The 22,266-nt window shown below is 44.9% G+C and overlaps 1 protein-coding gene across 1 annotated transcript in view; it reads right to left on the minus strand.

Moving 5' to 3' along the window:
• Positions 1–277: 277 nt before the first annotated feature.
• LY96 (lymphocyte antigen 96) overlaps positions 278–22,266 on the minus strand; it is a 196,189-nt gene continuing 174,200 nt past the window's right edge. Inside the window, exons 6-7 of the mRNA XM_044294908.1 lie at positions 1,860–1,992; positions 278–1,326 (exon numbers count right to left, since the gene is read on the minus strand). Coding sequence (XP_044150843.1) covers positions 645–1,326; positions 1,860–1,992 — 815 coding nt within the window. The 3' untranslated portion in view covers positions 278–644. The remainder of the gene's footprint in view (positions 1,327–1,859; positions 1,993–22,266) is intronic.

Genomic DNA, 22,266 nt, shown 5'->3' on the forward strand with positions numbered 1-22,266 from the left:
ATATATAAATATGCAATGAATATAATAAAGAGACGTAACAGTAAAAATCGATTAAATAAAACTCTTTTTATTATAAAATAAAAATAATAGTCATATCGACTTTTTCTTTGACTTCAGTTTTTTAAAATTAACTAAATAAAGCATGGAAGAAAGATGAGACAGAGGGGATATGATAGAAATGTTTAAATACATAAAGGGAATTAACAAGGTAAAAGAGGAGAGAATATTTAAAAGAAGAAAAACTGCTGCAAGAGGACATAGTTTTAAATTAGAGGGGCAAAGGTTTAAAAGTAATATCAGAAGTATTACTTTACTGAGAGAGCAGTGGATGCATGGAATAGAAATTCACTGAAAAATATATACCTCAAGGATAGTTGCTATGACAAAACACTATCACTGAAAGCAACCACTTAAGAGGCGGTTGCTTTGAGTGATAGTGTGATGCATGGAATAGCCTTCCTGCAGAAGTGGTAGCTGCAAATACAGTGGAGGAGTTTAAGCATGCATGGGATAGGCATATGGCCATCCTTCATATAAGATAGGGCCAGGGGCTATCCATAGTATTTAGTATATTGGGCAGACTAGATGGGCCAAATGGTTCTTATCTGCCGACACATTCTATAACAAAAAATTTACCAATTGGTTTAACACCCAGATGGCGAGGTTGGGGCTGGAAACTGCGGGCCAGGGTAGGCTGGTTGGGAAGGGGGGCCCAAGTACTGTGATGGGGCAGCTTGTGAGGAGGTGGGGACAGCATGCCAATATGTAGACTCCACATGATAATGTGGGCCATATGGCAGAGTAGGTGGCCCATAATGACCCCTTGGAGGGTGGAATTGTGGAGGAGGTGGTGGTGGAGGGTGTGAGCCCTGGGAAATTGGAATTGGCTGGGGGCCAAACATGTTCCCATGGAGGCGCCAATTTTCCAGGGCTCCAAAGATTTCTATAGGATCGTTGGGGGGATTGGCTGCATCCAGAACGATTCCAAGAGACGATTTGGTTCTCAGGACTCGTTCTGGAGGCAGCCACCGCAAATAAGAGGCCAGACTATGGGCATACAAGTCAAACGCATCCTCCTGCCGGGCTCTCGATAAATAATAAAGTACCTGGGTGTTGATTGAGATTTGGCAGGAGGGATGGCCGGCTGGGTAGAACCAAAGGAGGGGGGCGGAATACCCTCCAGAAACAGCTGGTGGCCTGGAAGGTGCCGTGCTTGGTCCTGGGGCACTCTCCACCTGCGCTGCCCCAGAGGGAGTGTCTTCCTCACAGGCACTGGAGAGCAGCGGAGCAGACTCATCCCCTTCATCCTCTAGGTTGTCCTCCGTTCTTGAAAAATAGAAAAAAATGGTATATTACTAGATAAACAGTATTTTGTTTTATAACTAATAACGTCACATATTACTATAATCATCAAATTACTTTTTGCACATAGTACTATATGAAAATAACCAACATATTACATATGGGGTAATTTAGGTACATTGGGGAAATTAGAAGTGTCATAGCTGCCCATAGAAAAAAATCCTACTCCACTTGTCATGTTGGTCACCTACTTTTGCTCATGAAAGGAGGAATTTGAATGGTCGCTGGTGGTAAATATGCCTTTTCAACATGAACATAACATAACCTAAATAGTCTACATACAGTGTGTATGGATAACCATGTATAGTACAGATGTACAATGGTTAGCACTCAAGCTCTTAACTAAAATTTCTTAACTCATCGCGTTATCTTGAGACAAAAGCCATTGAAAAGCAGTTGAAGGATTTAGCTTAACGCATTTAGTTTAGATAACACGTCTCATAAAGCATGTGTGTTAACTCTACTACATCCATATGTATAGTGGTCAATTAACTTACGGACACAGCTCCATGACCTCAGCGGAGGAACATGGCCTTTTCTTTGGCGGCCCGGAACCACTCCGTCCCTGGTGGTGCATCTCTTTGTGGAACTGGTCCCTGCATCTCTGCCAACGATTCTTTACCTCATCAACTTGTAATAAAAATAAAAAATTTACCTAAATATACAATCCAACAGATTATAATGTATTAGGCTCCTTTCACACTAGCGTTCGCTGGTCCGCTCGTGAGCTCCGTTTGAAGGGGCTCACGAGCGGACCCGAACGCAGCCGTCCAGCCCTGATGCAGTCTGAATGGAGGCGGATCCGCTCAGACTGCATCAGTCTGGCGGCGTTCAGCCTCCGCTCCGCTCGCCTCCGCACGGACAGGCGGACAGCTGAACGCTGCTTGCAGCGTTCGGGTGTCCGCCTGGCCGTGCGGAGGCGTGCGGATCCGTCCAGACTTTCAATGTAAGTCAATGGGGACGGATCCGTTTGAAGATGCCACAATGTGGCTCAATCTTCAAGCGGATCCGTCCCCCATTGACTTTACATTGAAAGTCTGGACGGATCCGTACTAGGCTATTTTCACACTTAGCTGTTATATGCTAAAAATAATGCAGACGGATCCGTTCTGAACGGAGCCTCCGTCTGCATTATTATGAGCGGATCCGTTCAGAACGGATCCGCCCGAACGCTAGTGTGAAAGTAGCCTTACATGTGCTATGCTATGGAGAATAAACTATCACATGTGCTATGCTATGGAGGATAAACTATCACATGTGCTATGCTATGGGGGATAACGTATCACATGTGCTATGCTATGGAGGATAAACTATCACATGTGCTATGCTATGGGGGATAACGTATCACATGTGCTATGCTATGGAGGATAAACTATCACATGTGCTATGCTATGGGGGATAACGTATCACATGTGCTATGCTATGGAGGATAAACTATCACATGTGCTATGCTATGGGGGATAACGTATCACATGTGCTATGCTATGCAGGATAAACTATCACATGTGCTATACAAGGGAGGATAACCTATGACATGTGCTATGCTAGGGAGGACAGCAAGGATCACACGTGTATATACATTGGCTACTTAACCAATTTCTGGCGACTTTGCCCTTTGGTTATCTCCACCCAGGCCACATCTTTTTTTTTATAATGGCCGTGGTAGTCCCCATTCCACGTATCCCAAATGCAGGGCCTTTCCTGCACAAGCACAATGAGCCTCTCAACATCCATAGCCCGTGGTGTCTTCGGCATGGCTGATAAAGGTCCGCAAGGGCTGGAAAACTGTGCAGCAAACTCCTGCCTCATGTGCTGCCTGGAGCCAGACGCTGAGCAACTCAACTTCCTGTCTAAAATCCATTCTGTGTTGCTAAGTTGCTTGCGTTAAAAACGCAATGCATGGCATCCGGATGCAATGCGATTTTCATGCAGGCCCATTTACTTCTATGGGGCCAGCGTATTCGTGAAAATCGCAGAATATAGAACATGCTGCGATTTCCATGCAATGCACAAGTGATGTGTGAAAAACAGCACTCATGTACACAGCCCTATTGAAATGAATGGGTCAGGATTCACGCATTGCACCCCCGCGGAATACTCGCTCGTGTGAAAGTGTTATATCTTATCCCAAGTGCTTTGTTCACATCTATACTGCTCATTACTTCTCTATAATGACTTATAGTGCTTCTGAGTGATTCTGATTGAGTGACAGTTACAGAGTAGAATATCCTGTCTCTGTGTGTACTCTGTATGCAGACATCATTACAGCTAGTCTCCATCTACTAGCTCAGAGACACCTGAGAAGAATAAATGTATCCTAAAAATGTCAGATACAACTAATATAATGATCATATGTTGTCCTATGTGTATGCATATAGCAGTTTATTCTGAAAAGTCATCTAAATGTGTAGGTATGCTTTAAGAAGTGTTTTCCATGTTTGCTCTACTTGGCACATCCTATGATACCATATGGTATGGCCTGGATCCAAGTAACCAAAGGCTGTTTATAGGGCTTCTAATAACCAAAAGGAGAATGAAAAATTAATATCCAGTATATACGCAGCTTGTTCTCATAATGGTACGTGTAGGAAACTTAACGTTTGTCAACACAATGTCATAAGAAAATATAGTGTTTTGAAAAGTTTTATGTTCTGCATGTTCCAAAGGCATAGCTAGGCTGTTCTTGGGGGAAAGATTTAGTTTGGCAACCACTCACCCCTCTCCCTGCCACATTCTGCTGAAAATTGGAATGCCCCACTACCAATTAAAGTAATTTTAAGGGACCCGCACCTATCGGACAATAGGGGCATATCCTAGCGATATGCCCCCATTGTCTGCGATGGAAATGCCCCTTTAATGTGTGTTTTTTAAATGTAATATAATCTAAAATGCAAAAGAGTTTTACATATCACACACTATTTTAACAGAAGTGGGTGTGGAACCACTGTGTCATCCAACCAGTTTGACTTTGGGACCAGTGGCATACCTCCAATGGAGGCAGACCATGTAGCTGCTATGGGGCCCCTGAGGGAGGGGGCCTACAGTGGACTAAAGGTTCCACATCCTAATTACATTTAATACAGGCTCCCTTCTAGAGTCCCCGTCATCAGTGCAGTCCATAGGCTCAGAAAGCTATAGGACCTGTGTATGTGTTGCTGTTAGGGAGGGTAACGTATGTCCCTAACCACTTTTATTTTCCTTCTTGTATTAATGGTTTACATAGGGGCAGGACCAAGTAAAAAGAAATTCACCACTACAGTGTCTATTGCGCATTATTATTGTATTATATGTGGCTTGTGGGGTTTGTGTACCAGGGATGTTTTGTAATCCCAGTCTGGCCTTGATGGCACACTATATAACACGCAGCAGCAAGCACAGTTCATGGAGCAAAGGGAGTAGCCAGGAAAGGGTAGTGGGAGGGGCTATGAATATTGCATGGGGGCCAAATTTAGATTCTTGCAATGGGGCCCAATGATTTCTATGTATGTCCCTGCTGGGGACGTTATCCTGGTGGCTCCCCAGTATTCACCCTTTATTTATTTTTATTTATTAATATTTAGGCAGGGATCTGGACTTAGGGCTCTTTCCCGCTTGCGTATTTCTTTTCCGGCATAGAGTTCCGTCGTCGGGATTATCCCAATGCATTCTGAATGGAGAGAAATCCGTTCAGGATGCATCAGGATGTCTTCAGAACGTTTTTTGGCCGGAGAAAATACCGCAGCATGCTGCGCTTTTTGCTCCGGCCAAAAATCCTGAACACTTGCCGCAAGGCCGGATCCGGAATTAATGCCCATTGAAAGGCATTTTTGAACACTTCGTCATCTCTAGTGAATATCAAATAATTGTTTTAATGTGCTAAGTAAAAAAAAAACATAACTATATAAATTTAGTATCTTTGTAATTACACTGACCCACAGAATAAAGTTGTCACATATATGATTATATTATTAATCCATAAATTATACATACATGAAAGAGCATACCATGAAATCAAATGGAATTGATTTTTTAATAAACTTGTTTACTACCGCCATCCTGAAAAACTGTGTATAGTTAACAACACCTTTCTGTGCTTCCATTGACAACTGTCTGTTACCATTCCACAGGTCAAAGGGCTGTACACTCCGTATGTCCGTTCCCCGGCCCCACAAAAAAAATATAATATGTCTGTTTTGCTGACAAGGATAGGACATTTGGGAAGGAGTGAAAAAAAAATGTCTGCAGGCTCTCGACCGATATCCATGTCTTGTGTATCCGCAATTGGCTGACCAGAAAACAGGCTATGGTCGTGTGCATGAGCCCTAACAGTTTATAACCATCGTTGATCAAGCTGTGTAGTGACACATCGTGTTGACAAGGGCAACAGAAACACCCAGTTGTCTTTTAGGCCTAGGCTGTACTGACAGTTTTTGACTAGCCTAGACTTTTTCTATTTTGTGCATTACATGTATTTACTAGGAACAAGCAAGGATAGGTTATGTGTTTTCTGATTATAGCCATTCTCTTTTCTTCTCGATGAGACCCAAACCACCATGATGACTTCTCCTGACTACAGTGGACTACTGTCCCAGTCCTTACAGCAACACAAATTAATTTAGACCCCAGACAAGACCAATAAAACACAAAGTAGAACCCCCTAAATACACTAGACCACTTAGAGGCACACTCTCCTTCGCTGACCTCTGATTCAGGACAAATGTGGTTATATAACCTTATCTGTGCAGGTTCTTCAACAGTAAAAGGACCTGAATACATATGGTCATGTGACTCTATCTGAGCAGGTCCTTCTGCTGGTCCTGTGCACATTTGTGGCAGGCTCATTGCAAAATGCAGTTTTGTCATAGTCTTGCAGGTGATTCACAGCAAATACCACATCTAAATTGAAATGTGCATCAAATGTTTAGGTGGCCATCAAAACTGCCTTCTAAGTGCCTCTGTCAGTTTAATGAAACAGCTAATATGGCTGCTAACTGGCGTACTGCACACATATCCATCACTCCTGTCATGGGTAAAAGGGACGATTTATCAGAGTTGCAAAACAGGGACGATTATTGGCTTCTGAGCCAAGGGTGGCAGCTTTTCTGAAACTGCGCAGTGTAAACTGTTCTCATGCTGCTGGTGTCAAAGTGTATCATAAGTGGACAAATGGCACCATTGTGAAAAAGCAACGTGGAAACGGCGGACACCATGTGCCATTGATTTGAGAGGTGAAAGTTGGCTACGAAGTTCACGAGGGCGGACTAACACACTACAATAGAGCATCTCACCGCTATAATGAACCAGGGGGCTACCAGATGTGTGTCTACTGCATATGGGGCACCAAAGCCTACAGATGCACCTCCGCTAACAAAGTTCCATTGGCAAAAAAGGCTTCAGTTTGCAGTTCAGTATCAGAATTGGACCTCCACTGATTGGCAAAGGGTTGCCTTTTCCAATAAGTCACGTTTTCTGCTTCATATAATGGATGGACATTGACGTTTCAGGCAAGAAACATCAGAATACATACACCCCGCAACCATTACTGGAAGAACACAAGATGGTAGTGGCAGCATAATGGTCTGGTGAAGGTTTTCGTGGCATTCTCTGGCCCACTCATCAATCCTTGTAGATCATGTACACTACATCCACACAGGCTAATTGTTTTCCTTGGGGCAGATGGGATCTCCAGCAAGACAATGCGACATGCCCCACAGCTAGAAATGTCCAACATTGGTTGGAAAAGTGTGACCAAGACTTCCAAGTTCTACTCTGGTCCCCTACTTCCCTAAATTTGAACCCAATTGAGCATCTCTGGGACCACCTCAATGGCTGTGTTTGCTGTATGGATCCTCCCCACGCAACCTCCAGAAGCTGTGGGATGCACTGCAATCAGCATGAGTCCAGGTACCTGTGACAACCTACCAGGATCTTTTTGAGTAATTCCCAGCCTATCTAGCTGCTGTCTGTCAATGCTGCACATGGCAGTTATCATTATTATTATTTATTATTATAGCGCCATTCATTCCATAGCGCTGTACATATAAGAAGAGGTATACATACATAATACAGACAATTGCACTAATCATAAACAAGACGGGTTACAAACTGGTACAGAAGGAGAGAGGGCCCTGCCCGTGAGGGCTTACAATCTACATGGTATGGGAGAAGGACACAGTAGGTGCAGGTGAAGTTGGTCATGGAGGTATAGAGGCAGCAGGGTCACTGGTTGTAGGCTTGTCTGAAGAGGTGGGTTTTTAGGTTTCTTTTGATGGATTCCACTGTAGGTGAGAGTCTGATATGTTGGGGTAGCGAGTTCCAGAGTGTGGGGGATGCACGGGAGATATCTTGGAGGCGATTGTGGGAAGAGGCGATAAGAGGAGAGAAGGGGGTCTTGTGAGGATCGGAGAGTGCGTATGGGGGTGTATCAGAAAAGTAGCTCAGAGATGTAGGGAAGGGACAGGTTATGGACGGCCTTGTATGTATTGTGTATATGCACTGTATGATAATTTTATTTTCATGGCTACCGCCAAACAACAACCCAAGCTGAGGGTAGAAGTATTCTAAGTGTCAGGACATAGTTACAGCTCACTTGATAAAAAAATGCTTGCTGATGGATTGCAGAGTGTAGAGGTATCATCAGCGAGCAAGCATTGGCTGCCAGGACTACTGCCAGGAATGTTGCTGGAGCCCAAAGCTGGACAGAAAGGACACTTGTATTTCCACAGTGAAGGGAATACAACCCAGGCTTGTTTTTAGCACCGTCTGTTCGAGGAATTGTACACTGAATGATAGCTAAAGATTTTTATCACATTCAGCTGTCACCTAGGCTTGCATCGCTCTTCAGAACTAGTGAGTGGGAGGTCAGTTAAAATCTGGAGTTTTGAGTATGTAATGTAGAAAGGAGTTCATAATGATTTGTGGATTTTATTTTACACCCACAGTTTTTTCTATTGATTTGTCAGTCAAGCATTCTATAGAAAGGTCTGCAAGGTTTGAAAAGATGTAAATAGTTAATGATGGACAAAGTGGGGTACGGGAACAGCTTCATCTTAGCAATTGTACCACATGGGAGGCCTGTGGCCAGTTTAACTTTAAAAGAAAAACCCTTTTTTTAAATAAAGAAGCTTTAGCTGATTGCAGCATGTCCAGCTTTTCTAAACAGCAGCTAGAAAAACATTTATATTCATAGATCTAGAGGTGCATGTAGGGGTGTGCATAGAAATCATTGGGCCCCACTGGAAGAATCTGAATTGGACCCCCATACCCTGCCCCCTCCCACTACCCACCCCTAGCCCCTCCTGCTACCTGCCCTGGCTACGCTGGAACCAAATACCGGAATCTGACCACAAGTGGGCGCCTAACCCTTATTACCTGTGCCCGCTGCCTTCTATATAGTGTGCAATCCTTCCCCCATGGACTGTGCCTGCTGCTGCGTATTATATAGTGTGCCCATACCTCGCATAAACTGTGCCTGCTGCTGTTTGCTCCCCCTCCCCTCCCGTGCCGACTTACCGTTTGCTGTAGCTGGCTGTCACTGTGGCAGAGCACAGTCAGGGCATGGGGCAGATCTTGACAGCGCTGGACTGGAGATGCTACTTGATCAGGTCAGGTCCGGACTGGCCAGTCAGGTCACAGTGAGATACATGCTAGCAGAGGAACAGGGCCAGGACTAGGTATTTTGGTGCTCCAGGCAGATTAGGCAAATGGCGCCCCTTTTGTAGAAATAATTAAAAACAACCTTACTTACTAAAAAATGAATTTTAAAACATTTTACAAGATGCAGACACAAAATACAAAAATACTGAATCCAGCCACAACTGATGTTTCTGTGTCTGCTGATCAGAACCTCAGCTGCTCTAGAACTTCCTAATACACACCTCAGCTGCTGCAGAACCTCAGAATACACACCTCAGCTGCTGCAGAACTTCATAATACACACCTCAGCTGCTGCAGAACCTCAGAATACACACCTCAGCTGCTGCAGAACTTCATAATACACACCTCAGCTGCTGCAGAACCTCAGAATACACACATCAGCTGCTGCAGAACCTCAGAATACACACGTCAGCTGCTGAAGAACTTCATAATACACACCTCAGCTGCTGCAGAACTTCATAATACACACCTCAGCTGCTGCAGAACTTCATAATACACACCTCAGCTGCTGCAGAACTTCCTAATACACACGTCAGCTGCTGCAGAACTTCATAATACACACCTCAGCTGCTGCAGAACTTCCTAATACACACCTCAGCTGCTGCAGAACCTCAGAATACACACCTCAGCTGCTGCAGAACTTCATAATACACACCTCAGCTGCTGCCGAACTTCATAATACACACCTCAGCCTCTCCAGAACTTCATAATACACACCTTAGCTTCTGCAGAACCTCAGAATACACACCTCAGCTGCTGCAGAACCTCAGAATAAACACCTCAGCTTCTGCAGAACTTCATCATACACAACTCAGCTGCTGCAGAACATTATGATACACATCTCAGCTGCTGCAGAACATAACATACGTCAGCTGCTGCTGAACCTCATAAAACGGCCTTGGCAGCCCAGTCTGATACTGGTTTAATATGTGCAACAGGAATGAAAACTGCAGCCATTTCATAACTGACCCTTAAAGGCGTTGTGCAGCAATATATATTGATGACCTGCCATCATGATAGGTGATCAATATGTGATCAGCGGGAGTCCGACACCCGGCACCCCGCCATTCAGCTGTTTAGATAGAAAGTGGTGCTCATGCTGCTTCCTTTCTATTATACTACGTGTCATTTTCTTTGCAGCGTTGTCGCAGTGTAATGGCAAATACCTGCTCTATTCAAGTGAATGGAGCAAGTACCTGTCATTACACTGCGCTGCCAAAACTTCTGAGAAGACAGCAGTGTAACGAACAGGAAGCCGCCTCCTATTCAAACATCGGATTGGCAGGGGTCCCAGGTGTCGGACCCCCACCGATCTGATATTGATGACCTATGTGGATGATAGGTCATCAATATATATTGCTGCACAACCCCTTTAACTATTGAAGTCATTGCCTACAACAGAACATTGTTACAAGCCCAGCAGCTGTGTGAGCAGAACCTGGTCAGGACACACTTACGCTGGGTTCAGACCTGAGCGTTCGCGATGGAGCGCTCTGTATGCGCGATTGTATGGGCGTTTGCAATTGTGCATACAGAGACAAGCGAACGGCCATTGTCGCGTGTTCCCGCTAAAGTCTATGTACGGGAACGCGCGACAAGATGCCCCAAAGAAGCTCATGTACTTCTTGGGGCGTCGGGCGTTTTACAGCGCGATCGTACGCGCTGTAAAACGCTCAGGTGAGAACCATTCCCATAGGGAATCATTGGTTCTTGCCTGTTGAGCGTTTTACAGCGCGTAGGAGCGCGCTGTAAAACGCTCAGGTCTGAACCCAGCCTCACACACGGTCAGTATTTGGTCAGTATTTTTCAGTGTTTGTAAGCCAAATCCAGGAGTGGGTCCAAAAACAGAAGAGGCACAAACCTTTCCATTATATGTTTTCTCTTTTCCCTCTTGATTTCGGCATACAAAATACTGCCGAAAAATACTGACTAAATACTGACCATTTGAAAGAGGACTAAGGATAAGTTCACAAGTGACAGACATTCCTTCTGAAGAAAAAACTCCATTATTCAGTGGTAGAAATCTCTGCACCCAATCTGCCGCATGTGAACGTAACTTAAAGGGGTTGTCTCACCGCAGCAAATAGTATTATCTACAGCAAGCCACTTACTAATGTATTGTTATTGTACATATTGCTTCTTTCATTTTCCATCACATTATAAACTGCTAATTTCCATGGTTACGAAACCACCCTGCAATCCATCAATGGTGGTCGTGCTTGCCCACTTTTGGAAAAAGCCCTAGCCTTTTTTGGTGGCCAGGACCGTGGGAGCGCACATAGGCTACTGCCTTTTCCTATAGTGGGCAAGCACGACCACCACTGAAGGATTGCAGGGTGGTCGTAACCATGGAAACGAGCAGTGTATAAGCAGCCAACAAAGGAGGAAATATGGGAAATCATAATACATAAAGTAAGTGGCTTATATTAACTTCCTCGACATAATAAAAGCTATTTGCTGAAGTGAGAGAAACCCTTTAAAAGGAGTCTGTCAGCTCAATGTGCAGAATGGAGACGACAGACTCCCTTTAAATGTACAGATTGTCTTTATTCACTGACAGCCGCAAGAAATTATGAAAATAATGACATTAAGGCTACATGCACACGACCGTTGTTTTCCTCTGCTTTTTTTTTGGGCTGATCGGATGGTTACCCATGCATTTCTATGGAGTCGTTGAAATTGCTCTGTAGTCAACCATTTCTTTTCCGCGTCCGCTGTCCGTGTTTCCCGTCCGCAAAAAAAGTATTGCATGTCCTATTCTTGTCCGCAACAAACGTTTTGCGGACCCATTGAAGTCAATGGGTCCGCAAAAAAATGCGGATGGCCAACGGAAGCCATCCGTATGTCATCCACATCCTTTTTTTTGCGGATGGTTGCTGGGAAACCTGTATATATTAAATTTCAAGAATTACAGCCTTCAATTGCGGACAAGAATAGGTATTTTCTATTAAGTGTCGGCGATGTGTGGTCGGCAAAATGCGGAATGCACATTGCCAGTGTCCGTGTTTTGCGGATCCGTGGATCTGCAAATCACACATGGACGTCTGAATGGAGCCTAATCCTTTTAAACATGATGGCCTACTCTACAAGATCATCTCCCAGATCCCAAACTGAGGTGCATGCCTACTATACAAATATCACGGCACAGTGCAGCAGTACAGTACCCCACATCTGTACACAGCCCTTCTTCAGGCTTCATAAATGGGAAATGTACTTTGTCGAAGGCGCTAAGTCGCTAAGTAGATCAGCTCAGTAGGATTTCCTTTTCATTGTGTCTGCTCTCCGGTATACTTATATATAATGCAATAGATTAAAGCGGTCCCCTCTTCCCCCACTCAGCCCCTCTCCCTTGCCCTGTGCTGTATCTCGCAGGGTTAGGGCTTTCTTGTTTATATTTTTATACTGCTAGACGGAGGCTTCCACCTAGCAATGTTCCCAGCGACATCACTGGCACTAATGAACGCGCTTTAGATAGATGTTCTAGCTGTTTTACAAGAAAGTAAGGGCTCTTTCACACGAGCGGATGCCATGTGGGTAATCCGCTGCGTGAAAGACAGCCAAGCCCCTCTCCAGACAGCAGAGACACAGAGCATTAACATGATTGATAATGCTCCGTGCCTCTCTGATCTTTTTACTACAAAATCAATGTGAGCGGGGGGGGGGGGGGGGCACGGCAGCAGGCATTTAAATAAGGGCCATAGGAGCCTATGGCTCCCATCCCCTCTGTTCTGCCTCATAGGCTTCAGGCCACTAGGCCTGAAGCCTATGAGGCAGTATAGCGGCGCAGGAGATCTCGGTTACCTCACTGTGACCTTCTGCGCCAGGTCTCGTGAAATGTGATGACGTGGTGCAGGAGGCCACAATGATGTGTTCTTGACCGCCTGCGCCGGGATGCGCGAACTCAGGCCAGAAGCAGTGATGGAGTGAGGAAGAGAGGTGAGTATTGATTTTTATGTAAGTACCCTAAGGCAGGCAGCAATCGGGGCACTATGGAGGAGGGGGGCATTATCAATACCACAATAGAGGAAGCATACCAAGGAGGCAATTATGTAGAAAAAATGTGGGCCATTGTATATGACAATGCTAATAAAGAGGGGGCCATAATAATAATAATAATAATAATACAAAGGGGGCAATAATAATAATAATACAGAGGGGGTCATTATAATAATATTAATTATAGTAATACAGAGAAGGCCATAATAATAATAAAGGGGCCTTGTTACTGCTGGGGGCACTATAGGAGGCCTTATTTCTACTAGGGGCCCTATGGGGGCATTTTTATTTAGCACTTATTAATGGGGATGCTATTAGAGGTACTGTGGGGCAGTGTTAATCAACTCCAGTCTGCAGGGCCCACCTGCCGTCATGATATAAGAATATCCCACAGAATAATAAATACCTGTGGTAAGTACTGATGCATTGATACTAATTATATCAGCTGCTCAATACTAAGGAAATTCTGAACACATGACCGGCAGGTGGTCCCTGAGGACTGGAGGTGAGAAACACTGGTGTAGGGAACGCTATTACCATCAAGGACAGTTTGGGAGCATGATATTATGGGGGATGCAGGATGACAGTGTTGAGGCATCATGAGGAGGAGGACGATAGTAAAATGAGGAATCTATTTATTTTTTCTGTGAAACTCTGCAGAGATGAGACGCGGCTGAAAGAAGGTGTCATGGCGGTCTTATCTCCGAATGAAGATGCTGAGGAAAGTCTACATCACAGGAGACGTCACTGGATGGATGAGGTATGTGGTGCTGTATTATACTGTATATTTCGTAGCAATGTATGTTATGTCCATCCACATATCTGTTTCACGGTAGGGTTGGGGGGTGGATATAGAATTTGGCCCACCCTGCCGCAGTCCGGCCCCAGACTTCAGGTCACACTGTGCGTGTTCTGAATTCTGGGGCTCACACCCATCTACTACACCATCTGTACTCAGAGAGTTATCACTGTGTTATCTGTGGTGTTACGTAGGACTGCAGGTGACATCTACTGCATTATCTGTACTCAGAGAGCTAACACTGTGTTATCTGTGGTGTTACGTAGGACTGCAGGTGACATCTACTGCATTATCTGTACTCAGAGAGCTAACACTGTGTTATCTGTGGTGTTACGTAGGACTACAGGTGACATCTACTGCATTATCTGTACTCAGAGAGTTATCACTGTGTTATCTGTGGTGTTACATAGGACTGCAGGTGACCTCTACTGCATTATCTGTACTCAGAGAGCTAACACTGTGTTATCTGTGGTGTTACATAGGACTGCAGGTGACATCTACTGCATTATCTGTACTCATAGAGCTAACACTGTGTTATCTGTGGTGTTACATAGGACTGCAGGTAACATTTACTGCACTATCAGCAAAAAAGGGGGCGTGGTCACAGTTGGGGGGGGGGGGGGGGCGCAATACATGGCTTGCCCCAGGTGCTGGCAACCCACACTACGCCACTGAATGTGAGATAAAGTTGTCACCGTGATTTTGTAGTAAAAAGATCAGAGAGCCACAGAGCATTATCAATCATGTTACTGCTCCATGTCTCTGCTGTCCGGAACGGGGCTTGGCTCTCTTTCACGCAGCGGATTACCCGCACTGCATCCACTCGTGTGAAAGAGCCCCAACCCTAAGAACATAAAAGTTGGCACACATGGGGGGAATTTATCATGAGGGTGATATCTGAAGTAAGTTTTGCTGGAGTCTGTGTTGGAGTACTTTTTACCACATTTATCAAATGTCACAGGTTTTCTGATAAATTAGTCTCATCCTTAGGGCTCATGTTCACGACCGTATGTATTTTGCGGTCCGCAAAAAATACGGATGACGTCCGTGTGCATTCCGTATTTTGCAGAACGGAATAGCTGGCCCCTAATAGAACAGTACTATCCTTGTCCGTAATGCGGACAATAATAGGACATGTTCTATTTTTTTTGCAGAATGGAAATACGGACATAGGGAAATGGAATGCACACAAAGTAATTTCCGTTTTTTTTTGCGGATCCATTGGAATGAATCGTTTCGCATACGGTCCGCAAAAAAAAAACGGAATGGACACAGAAAGAAAATACGTTTGTGTGCATGAGCCCTTAAACCTAAGGCCCCTTTCACACAGGCGACTATTCCGCGCGGATGCGATGCGTGAGTTGAACGCATTGCACCCGCACTGAATACCGACCCATTCATTTCTATGGGGCTGTTCACATGAGCAGTGATTTTCACGCATCACTTATGCGTTGCATGAAAATCGCAGCATGCTCCTCTTTGTGCGTTGCGGTGAGATAATCCACGCAACGCAGGCCCCATAGAAGTGAATGACGATGCGTGAAAATCGCAAGCAACCGCAAGCAAGTGCGGATGCGGTGCGATTTTCACGCACGGTTGCTAGGAGACGATCGGGATGGAGACCCGATCATTATTATTTTCCCTTGTAACATGGTTATAAGGGAAAATAATAGCATACTGAATACAGAATGCATAGTAAAATAGCGCTGGAAGGGTTAAAAAAAATAATTTAACTCACCTTAATCCACTTGCTCGCGCAGCCGGCATCTCCTTCTGTCTTGATCTTAGCTTTTTGCAGCAACAAGGACCTTTGGTGACGTCACAGTCATCACATGATCCATCACATGATCATTTACCGTGGTGATGGATCATGTGATGACTGTGACGTCACCAAAGGTCCTTGTTACTGCACAAAGCTCAGATGAAGACAGAAGGAGATGCCGGCTACGCGAGCAAATGGACTAAGGTGAGTTAAATTATTTTTTATTTTTTTAACCCCTCCAGCGCTATTTTACTATGCATTCTGTATTCAGAATGCTATTATTTTCCCTTATAACCATGTTATAAGGGAAAATAATACAATCTACAGAACACCGATCCCAAGCCTGAACTTCTGTGAAGAAGTTCGGGTTTGGGTACCAAACACGCGCAATTTTTCTCACGCGAGTGGAAAACGCATTACAATGTTTTGCGCTCACGCGGAAAAATCGCGCATGTTCCCGCAACGCACCCGCACATTTTCCCGCAACGCCCATGTGAAAGGGGCCTAACACCTTCGTCTAGAGAAGCTCCTCCGCTTTTCCTACTCCGCCCTCCTCCTGGAGTGAGACTGTGACTTTAAAAAAAAAGTCTCAATGATAAATCTGGATTGAAACTCATTAACATAGCTAACCACACCCACTTTCCCACCCACATGACAAAACTGGAATGAGTGGTGTGTAAAAATGCAAAAGGTCGCAAAATTTTTTTGCAAGTGCAAAAAGTCGCAAAAGCCCTATTTTGGGACTTTTTGAAGCCAGAATTCTGGAGTGAAGGAATAATAAATCAGGGCCATGGTTGGTATGCCAAATATGATTGCAAAGTTCACACAGGTCCCTGTATCAGCATCTCAGGTCCTTTTATGTATGTACGTGTTAACATGCATACGTAATTAATTCGGATTTCCTGCCAATGTACAAAGGTATAATTTAAAATGAGATAACAGCACTCCACAAAGTGGTCGTAGAGAATTGCAGTCATGTAAGAGTCGGCTCAGCAAACACAAACCGATCTTCACACAGCCTGAGCTCATTCATTTTCTAAAGCCGTTTAAAACTGTTCCTGGCATCAAGATGAAAGCTATATATAGTTTGACTTGTAACATAATATTTACTTCAGTCTCCAGTGGGAATTCTTTTTATAAAATGTCATTGAACCATTTACTATGGCAGAGATATTAATCAAATGAATATGACTCTCTTGGAGGTAATATTCCACTTTCTTCTATTTAAAGGGGTTATCCCATTATTAATGTAAAAAATGAAAATCAGACATCATCTAGTATATGACAACCTCTTTCTGACCAAGTTAGAACCAGCCCTGTACCTCACATGGATCCATGGATCTCCCCATTCATTGCTCTGCTAGATTTATATCAAGCTGACAGCTCAGGGGGAGTGTCTATCCTGCTGCAGCTCAGGGGGCGTGTCCGTGTTCTCCCTATCACAGCTCAGGAGCCAGTTGAAGGATAAAACTGAGCATGTGCGGCCATCTCAGTGAGCAGGACAAAGAAATAAGAAAACCAAAAACAAAGCAGGTGGCACTACACATATGCGATACATTTTATTGGATAACTCGGTGGCTATGCAAATTTTTTTATTACATGCAATTACAAAAAAAATCAGATCCAGGTGCTGGTTTGAAAGCTGTAGAATATTTTTTGTGGGACACCCCTTTAACCATCTCCCGACCGCCTAACGCAGGGATGCGTACTGCGGGCGGTCGGTCTGTTCCTCCTTGACGCGCCGGCAAGATTTCCTGTGAACGCGCGCACACAGGAGCGCGCGTTCGCAGGATCGGAAGGTAAACCATTGGATCTACAGCCTGCCAGCGGCGATCATTCGCTGGCAGGCTGTAGATGCGATTTTTTTTTTTTTTAACCCTTGAAAGGTATATCAGACGCTGTTTTGTTAACAGCGTCTGATATACCTGCTACCTGGTCCTCTGGTGGTCCCTTTTGCTTGGATCGACCACCAGAGGACACAGGCAGCTCTGTAATAAGTAGCACCAAGCACCACACTACACTACACCCCCCCTGTCACTTATTAACCCCTGATCACCCCCCTGTCATTGATCACCCCCCTGTAAGGCTCCATTCAGACGTCCGTATGTGTTTTGCGGATCCGTGGATCCACGGATCCGCAAAACACGGACACCGCGGATCTGCAAAACACGGACACCGGCAATCTTTTTTCCGCATTTTGCCAATCCGCACATTGCCAGAACTATATAGAAAATGCCTTTTCTTGTCCGCCATTGCGGACAAGAATAGGACATGTTCTATAGGCTCTACAAAAAACGCAGTGTTCGCCCGATCAGGCCTGATCTTGTGCACACACTTGCGTTCAATCCGCCCCACCGCAGTGACAGAATTTTTTTTCTGATTACTGCAAAAACACTGTAAAATCGCTGCGGTGCTATAAAAATCACTTTTGAGGGGCATGGCGAGTTCATAGAAGATTTTTTATTTTTTGGACAAGTTAGCGGAAATTGATTTTTGTTTTTGGTTGTTTTTTTTTTCTTACAAAGTCTCATATTCCACTAACTTGTGACAAAAAATAAAATCTCACATGAACTCACCATACCCCTCACGGAATCCAAATACGGTCATTTGTGGGGTGTTTCTACTGTCTGGGCATTGTAGAACCTCAGGAAACATGACAGGTGCTCAGAAAGTCAAAGTGCGTAAATTCACATTTTTGCACCATAGTTTGTAAACGCTATAACTTTTACCCAAACCAATAAATATACACTTATTGCATTTTTTTATCAAAGACATGTAGAACAATAAATTTAGAGAAAAATTTATATAGAAATGTAGTTTTATTTGAAAAGGTTAGCGGAAATTGATTTTTGTTTTTGGTTGTTTTTTTTTTTCTTACAAAGTCTCATATTCCACTAACTTGTGACAAAAAATTAAATCTCACATGAACTCACCATAAGGGCTTCGGTTGTATGTTTTCTGGTACCTGGTTTACATGCGGGGAGCGTGTCTGCAGTTGGCTCAAGCACGTGTGCTGTGTTTAAGTGATGGTAAATGTGGATCAATGGCGGAAAAAAAAAAAAGCAGCTACATTGTGCGGAGGCTCGTTCACACTTTGGCAGCGGCAGAAAGTGCCAGGCGAGTGCTGGTGTTCACGGGCAAATCAGACTTGTTTGGACGAGACACACATTGCGGTATGCGCATATGCTTGGACGAAGCAGAGTTGGGCGCTAATGGTCAAAATGACTGTTGTTAGTATAGTTTGTCTGGCTGTTTAGGGGCTTGTTGGAGGCTATTGCATATTGTTATTGGTGTAGCATGTGCCTAGAATAGGTCTCTCACGCATGGCTCCGCCATTAGAGTCTCTCACGCACAGCTTCGTCGAGGTGTCTGCATTTACGTTTTGTCCTATACACCATTCACTACTAGAGCTGCGTTCATGCGTCCACTGTTGCATTGCATTAATACTCTGTGCACTTTCAGATTGCATTCATACGGCTGCTTCATACCATGTTCTTCATGCTCATACTCAGAGCCGTGCCCATACCATGTTTTAGGCACCACTCACATTCAGAGCTGCGTTCACTCACTTGTTCTTACATTATGTGTTATACTCTGCTTCCACTTAAAGCTGCATTTCTTAAAAAAAAAATAAAAAAAAAAATTGTGTTCTTTAGTCCTGGATTGCATTCACTCAGACTGGTCTCCTTTACTTCTGGTTGGCAGTTACTCAGATTGGTCCCCTGCCCCAGTTAACCAAATAGCTCCCTAGCGGACTGTGGGCCAATAGGAGTAAGTTCCTACTATGTTTTCACAGTTGTTCATTCGTTTGTCACGACAAAGGGTCTTCTCTTAGCAAACCGTAATGCCTCTGGCTCTTCATTTTTCTCCCATCTGGTTCAATTTTGCGGTTGGTTTAATGTTTCATCTAGGCACGTGGTTCAGATCATTAATGTATATGCATTTTTTATTAGGTCTGGCTCACGTTTTAATTACTTATCATCACTGTAAGATCATCCAGGTCAGTCTCTTGGCTTCGGGGGGCTACATGGCTTCGGGGGCCCGATGACCGTGCTTCATGTTGTTCGTTAGGGGTACAATACGGTTGTAGGCTGGTTAGCGTCTGAGGTTTATTGTCGGAGAGGGTCATGGGTATGAGTCCACAAGTCATACTGGTGCTGCATAAGTGGTAAAAAAATAAATAAAAAAAAATAATAATAATAATAATTCGCCATTAGTCGCTCACACATGGCTTCTCCGTTCAACTTTTACACACAGGGCTCTGCCATTAGTCTCACACGCATGACTCTGCAATTAGAGTCGCACACATGGCTTCTCCGGTTTAGTTACACGTACGGCTCCGCCATTAGTCTGTCATGCATGGCTTCTCTGTTTTAGTGTTACACATACGACTCCGCCATTAGAGTCTCTCACGTATGGCTTCACAATTAGTCTCTCACACATGGCTTCTGTTTTAGTGTTACACATACGACTCCGCCATTAGAGTCTCTCACGTATGACCCCGCCATTAGAGTCTCTCATGCATGGCTTCTCCGTTTTAGTGTCACACATACAGCTCCGCCATTAGTCTCTCATGCATGGCTTCTCCGTTTAGTTTTACACATAGGACTCTGCCATTAGAGTCTCTCACGCATGGCTTCTCCGTTTTAGTGTTACACACACGACTCCGCCATTAGAGTCTCTCACGCATGGCTCTCCGTTTAGTGTTACACATACGACTCCGCCATTAGTCTCTCACGTATAGCTTCTCTGTTTAGTTTTACATATATGACTCCGCCATTAGTCGCTCACGCGTGGCTCCGCTGTTAGTCTTTTACGCATGGCTTCTCCGTTTTAGTGTTACACATACGACTCCGCCATTAGTCTCTCGCGCATGGCTTCTCTGTTTTAGTTTTACACATATGACTCCGCTATTAGTCTCACGCATGGCTCCGCTATTAGTCTCACGCATGGCTCCGCTATTAGTCTCACGCATGGCTCCGCTATTAGTCTCACGCATGGCTCCGCTATTAGTCTCACGCATGGCTCCGCTATTAGTCTCACGCATGGCTCCGCTATTAGTCTCACGCATGGCTCCGCTATTAGTCTCACGCATGGCTCCGCTATTAGTCTCACGCATGGCTCCGCTATTAGTCTCACGCATGGCTCCACTATTAGTCTCACGCATGGCTTCTCCGTTTTAGTTACACACGACTCTGCCATCCGTCTCTCACGCATAGCTCAGCCATTAGAGTCTCTCACGCATTGCTTCTCCGTTTTAGTTACACACGACTCTGCCATCCGTCTCTCACGCATAGCTCAGCCATTAGAGTCTCTCACGCATTGCTTCTCCGTTTTAGTTACACACGACTCTGCCATCTGTCTCTCACGCATAGCTCAGCCATTAGAGTCTCTCACGCATTGCTTCTCCGTTTGGTTTACACATATGACTCCACCATTAGAGTCTCGCGCATGGCTTTTCCATTTCAGTTTACACGTATGACTCCACCATTAGAGTCTCGTGCATGGCTTTTCCATTTTAGTTTACACTTATGACTCCACCATTAGAGTCTCGCGCATGGCTTTTCCATTTCAGGTTACACGTATGACTCCACCATTAGAGTCTCGCGCATGGCTTTTCCATTTCAGTTTACACGTATGACTCAGCCATTAGAGTCCCTCACGCATCGCTCCACCTTTAGTCTCCCACGCATGGCTTCTCAGTTAAATTTTACAGACATAAACTCCGCCATTCGAGGCCGGCTACGTGGTCCCACCACAAGTAGGTTCCATGTCTTTTCTGCCCTCAGACCCGCTCGCATGGCTCGGTCATATTTGGCTCGCAATACAATTTTCTTGTGGTGTCTCGCGCCATTAGAGCCTCTCTCACATTGTCGTTTTCTCTGACTTTTATTTTCTAGGTTGTTGGGTTTTTTAAGCAGTCATCTCAAGCCTGCCTTTGCGGACATCACCTTCTCCCAAGGCAGGCTTACTTCATCTACAAACTCGGGCTGAGGGTTTGGTGTCCGGCCTGGGTATCGGTCTGTCTTCCAGTAGGAGGTACAGTAATAAGGCGCAATTGACAAAGTCTGTCACGTCTACAGACACGACAGATCCTATCACAACTACAGGAGCAGCATACATGGTGTATCACAACTGCATTCCCAATTTATACTCTGTTCACCACTAGAGCTGCGTTCATGCGTTGCTGTTGCATCACATTGATACCCTGTCATCTCAGATTGCATTCACAGCTGCGTTATACCGGGCTCTTCATGCTCACAGCTGGGCCCATACCATGTGTTAGGCACTACTCACATCCACAGCTGCGTTCACCCACCTGTTCATACATCACTTCGGCTTCCACTTAAGGCTGCATTTTCCTTTTCATTGCTACATCATGTTTACTCAGTATTTTTCTGGGGGAGTCAGTGCACCGCTCTGATACCGTTCCCCTGATGAACATAGCAGCTTTCTTTCAGGTTTACGTTTCTTCCCTCACTGGCGCCTGGCCCCGCCATTAGGGTCTCTCGCGCCAGGCGGTTCCGAAGTCCTGTCACGACTACAGGCGGTTACGAAGTCCTGTCACGACTACAGGCGGTTACGAAGTCCTGTCACGACTACAGGCGGTTACGAAGTCCTGTCACGACTACAGGCGGTTACGAAGTCCTGTCACGACTACAGGCGGTTACGAAGTCCTGTCACGACTACAGGCGGTTACGAAGTCCTGTCA

Source organism: Bufo gargarizans, chromosome 5, assembly GCF_014858855.1.
Source record: "Bufo gargarizans isolate SCDJY-AF-19 chromosome 5, ASM1485885v1, whole genome shotgun sequence".
In the NCBI taxonomy this organism is placed as follows: domain Eukaryota; kingdom Metazoa; phylum Chordata; class Amphibia; order Anura; family Bufonidae; genus Bufo; species Bufo gargarizans.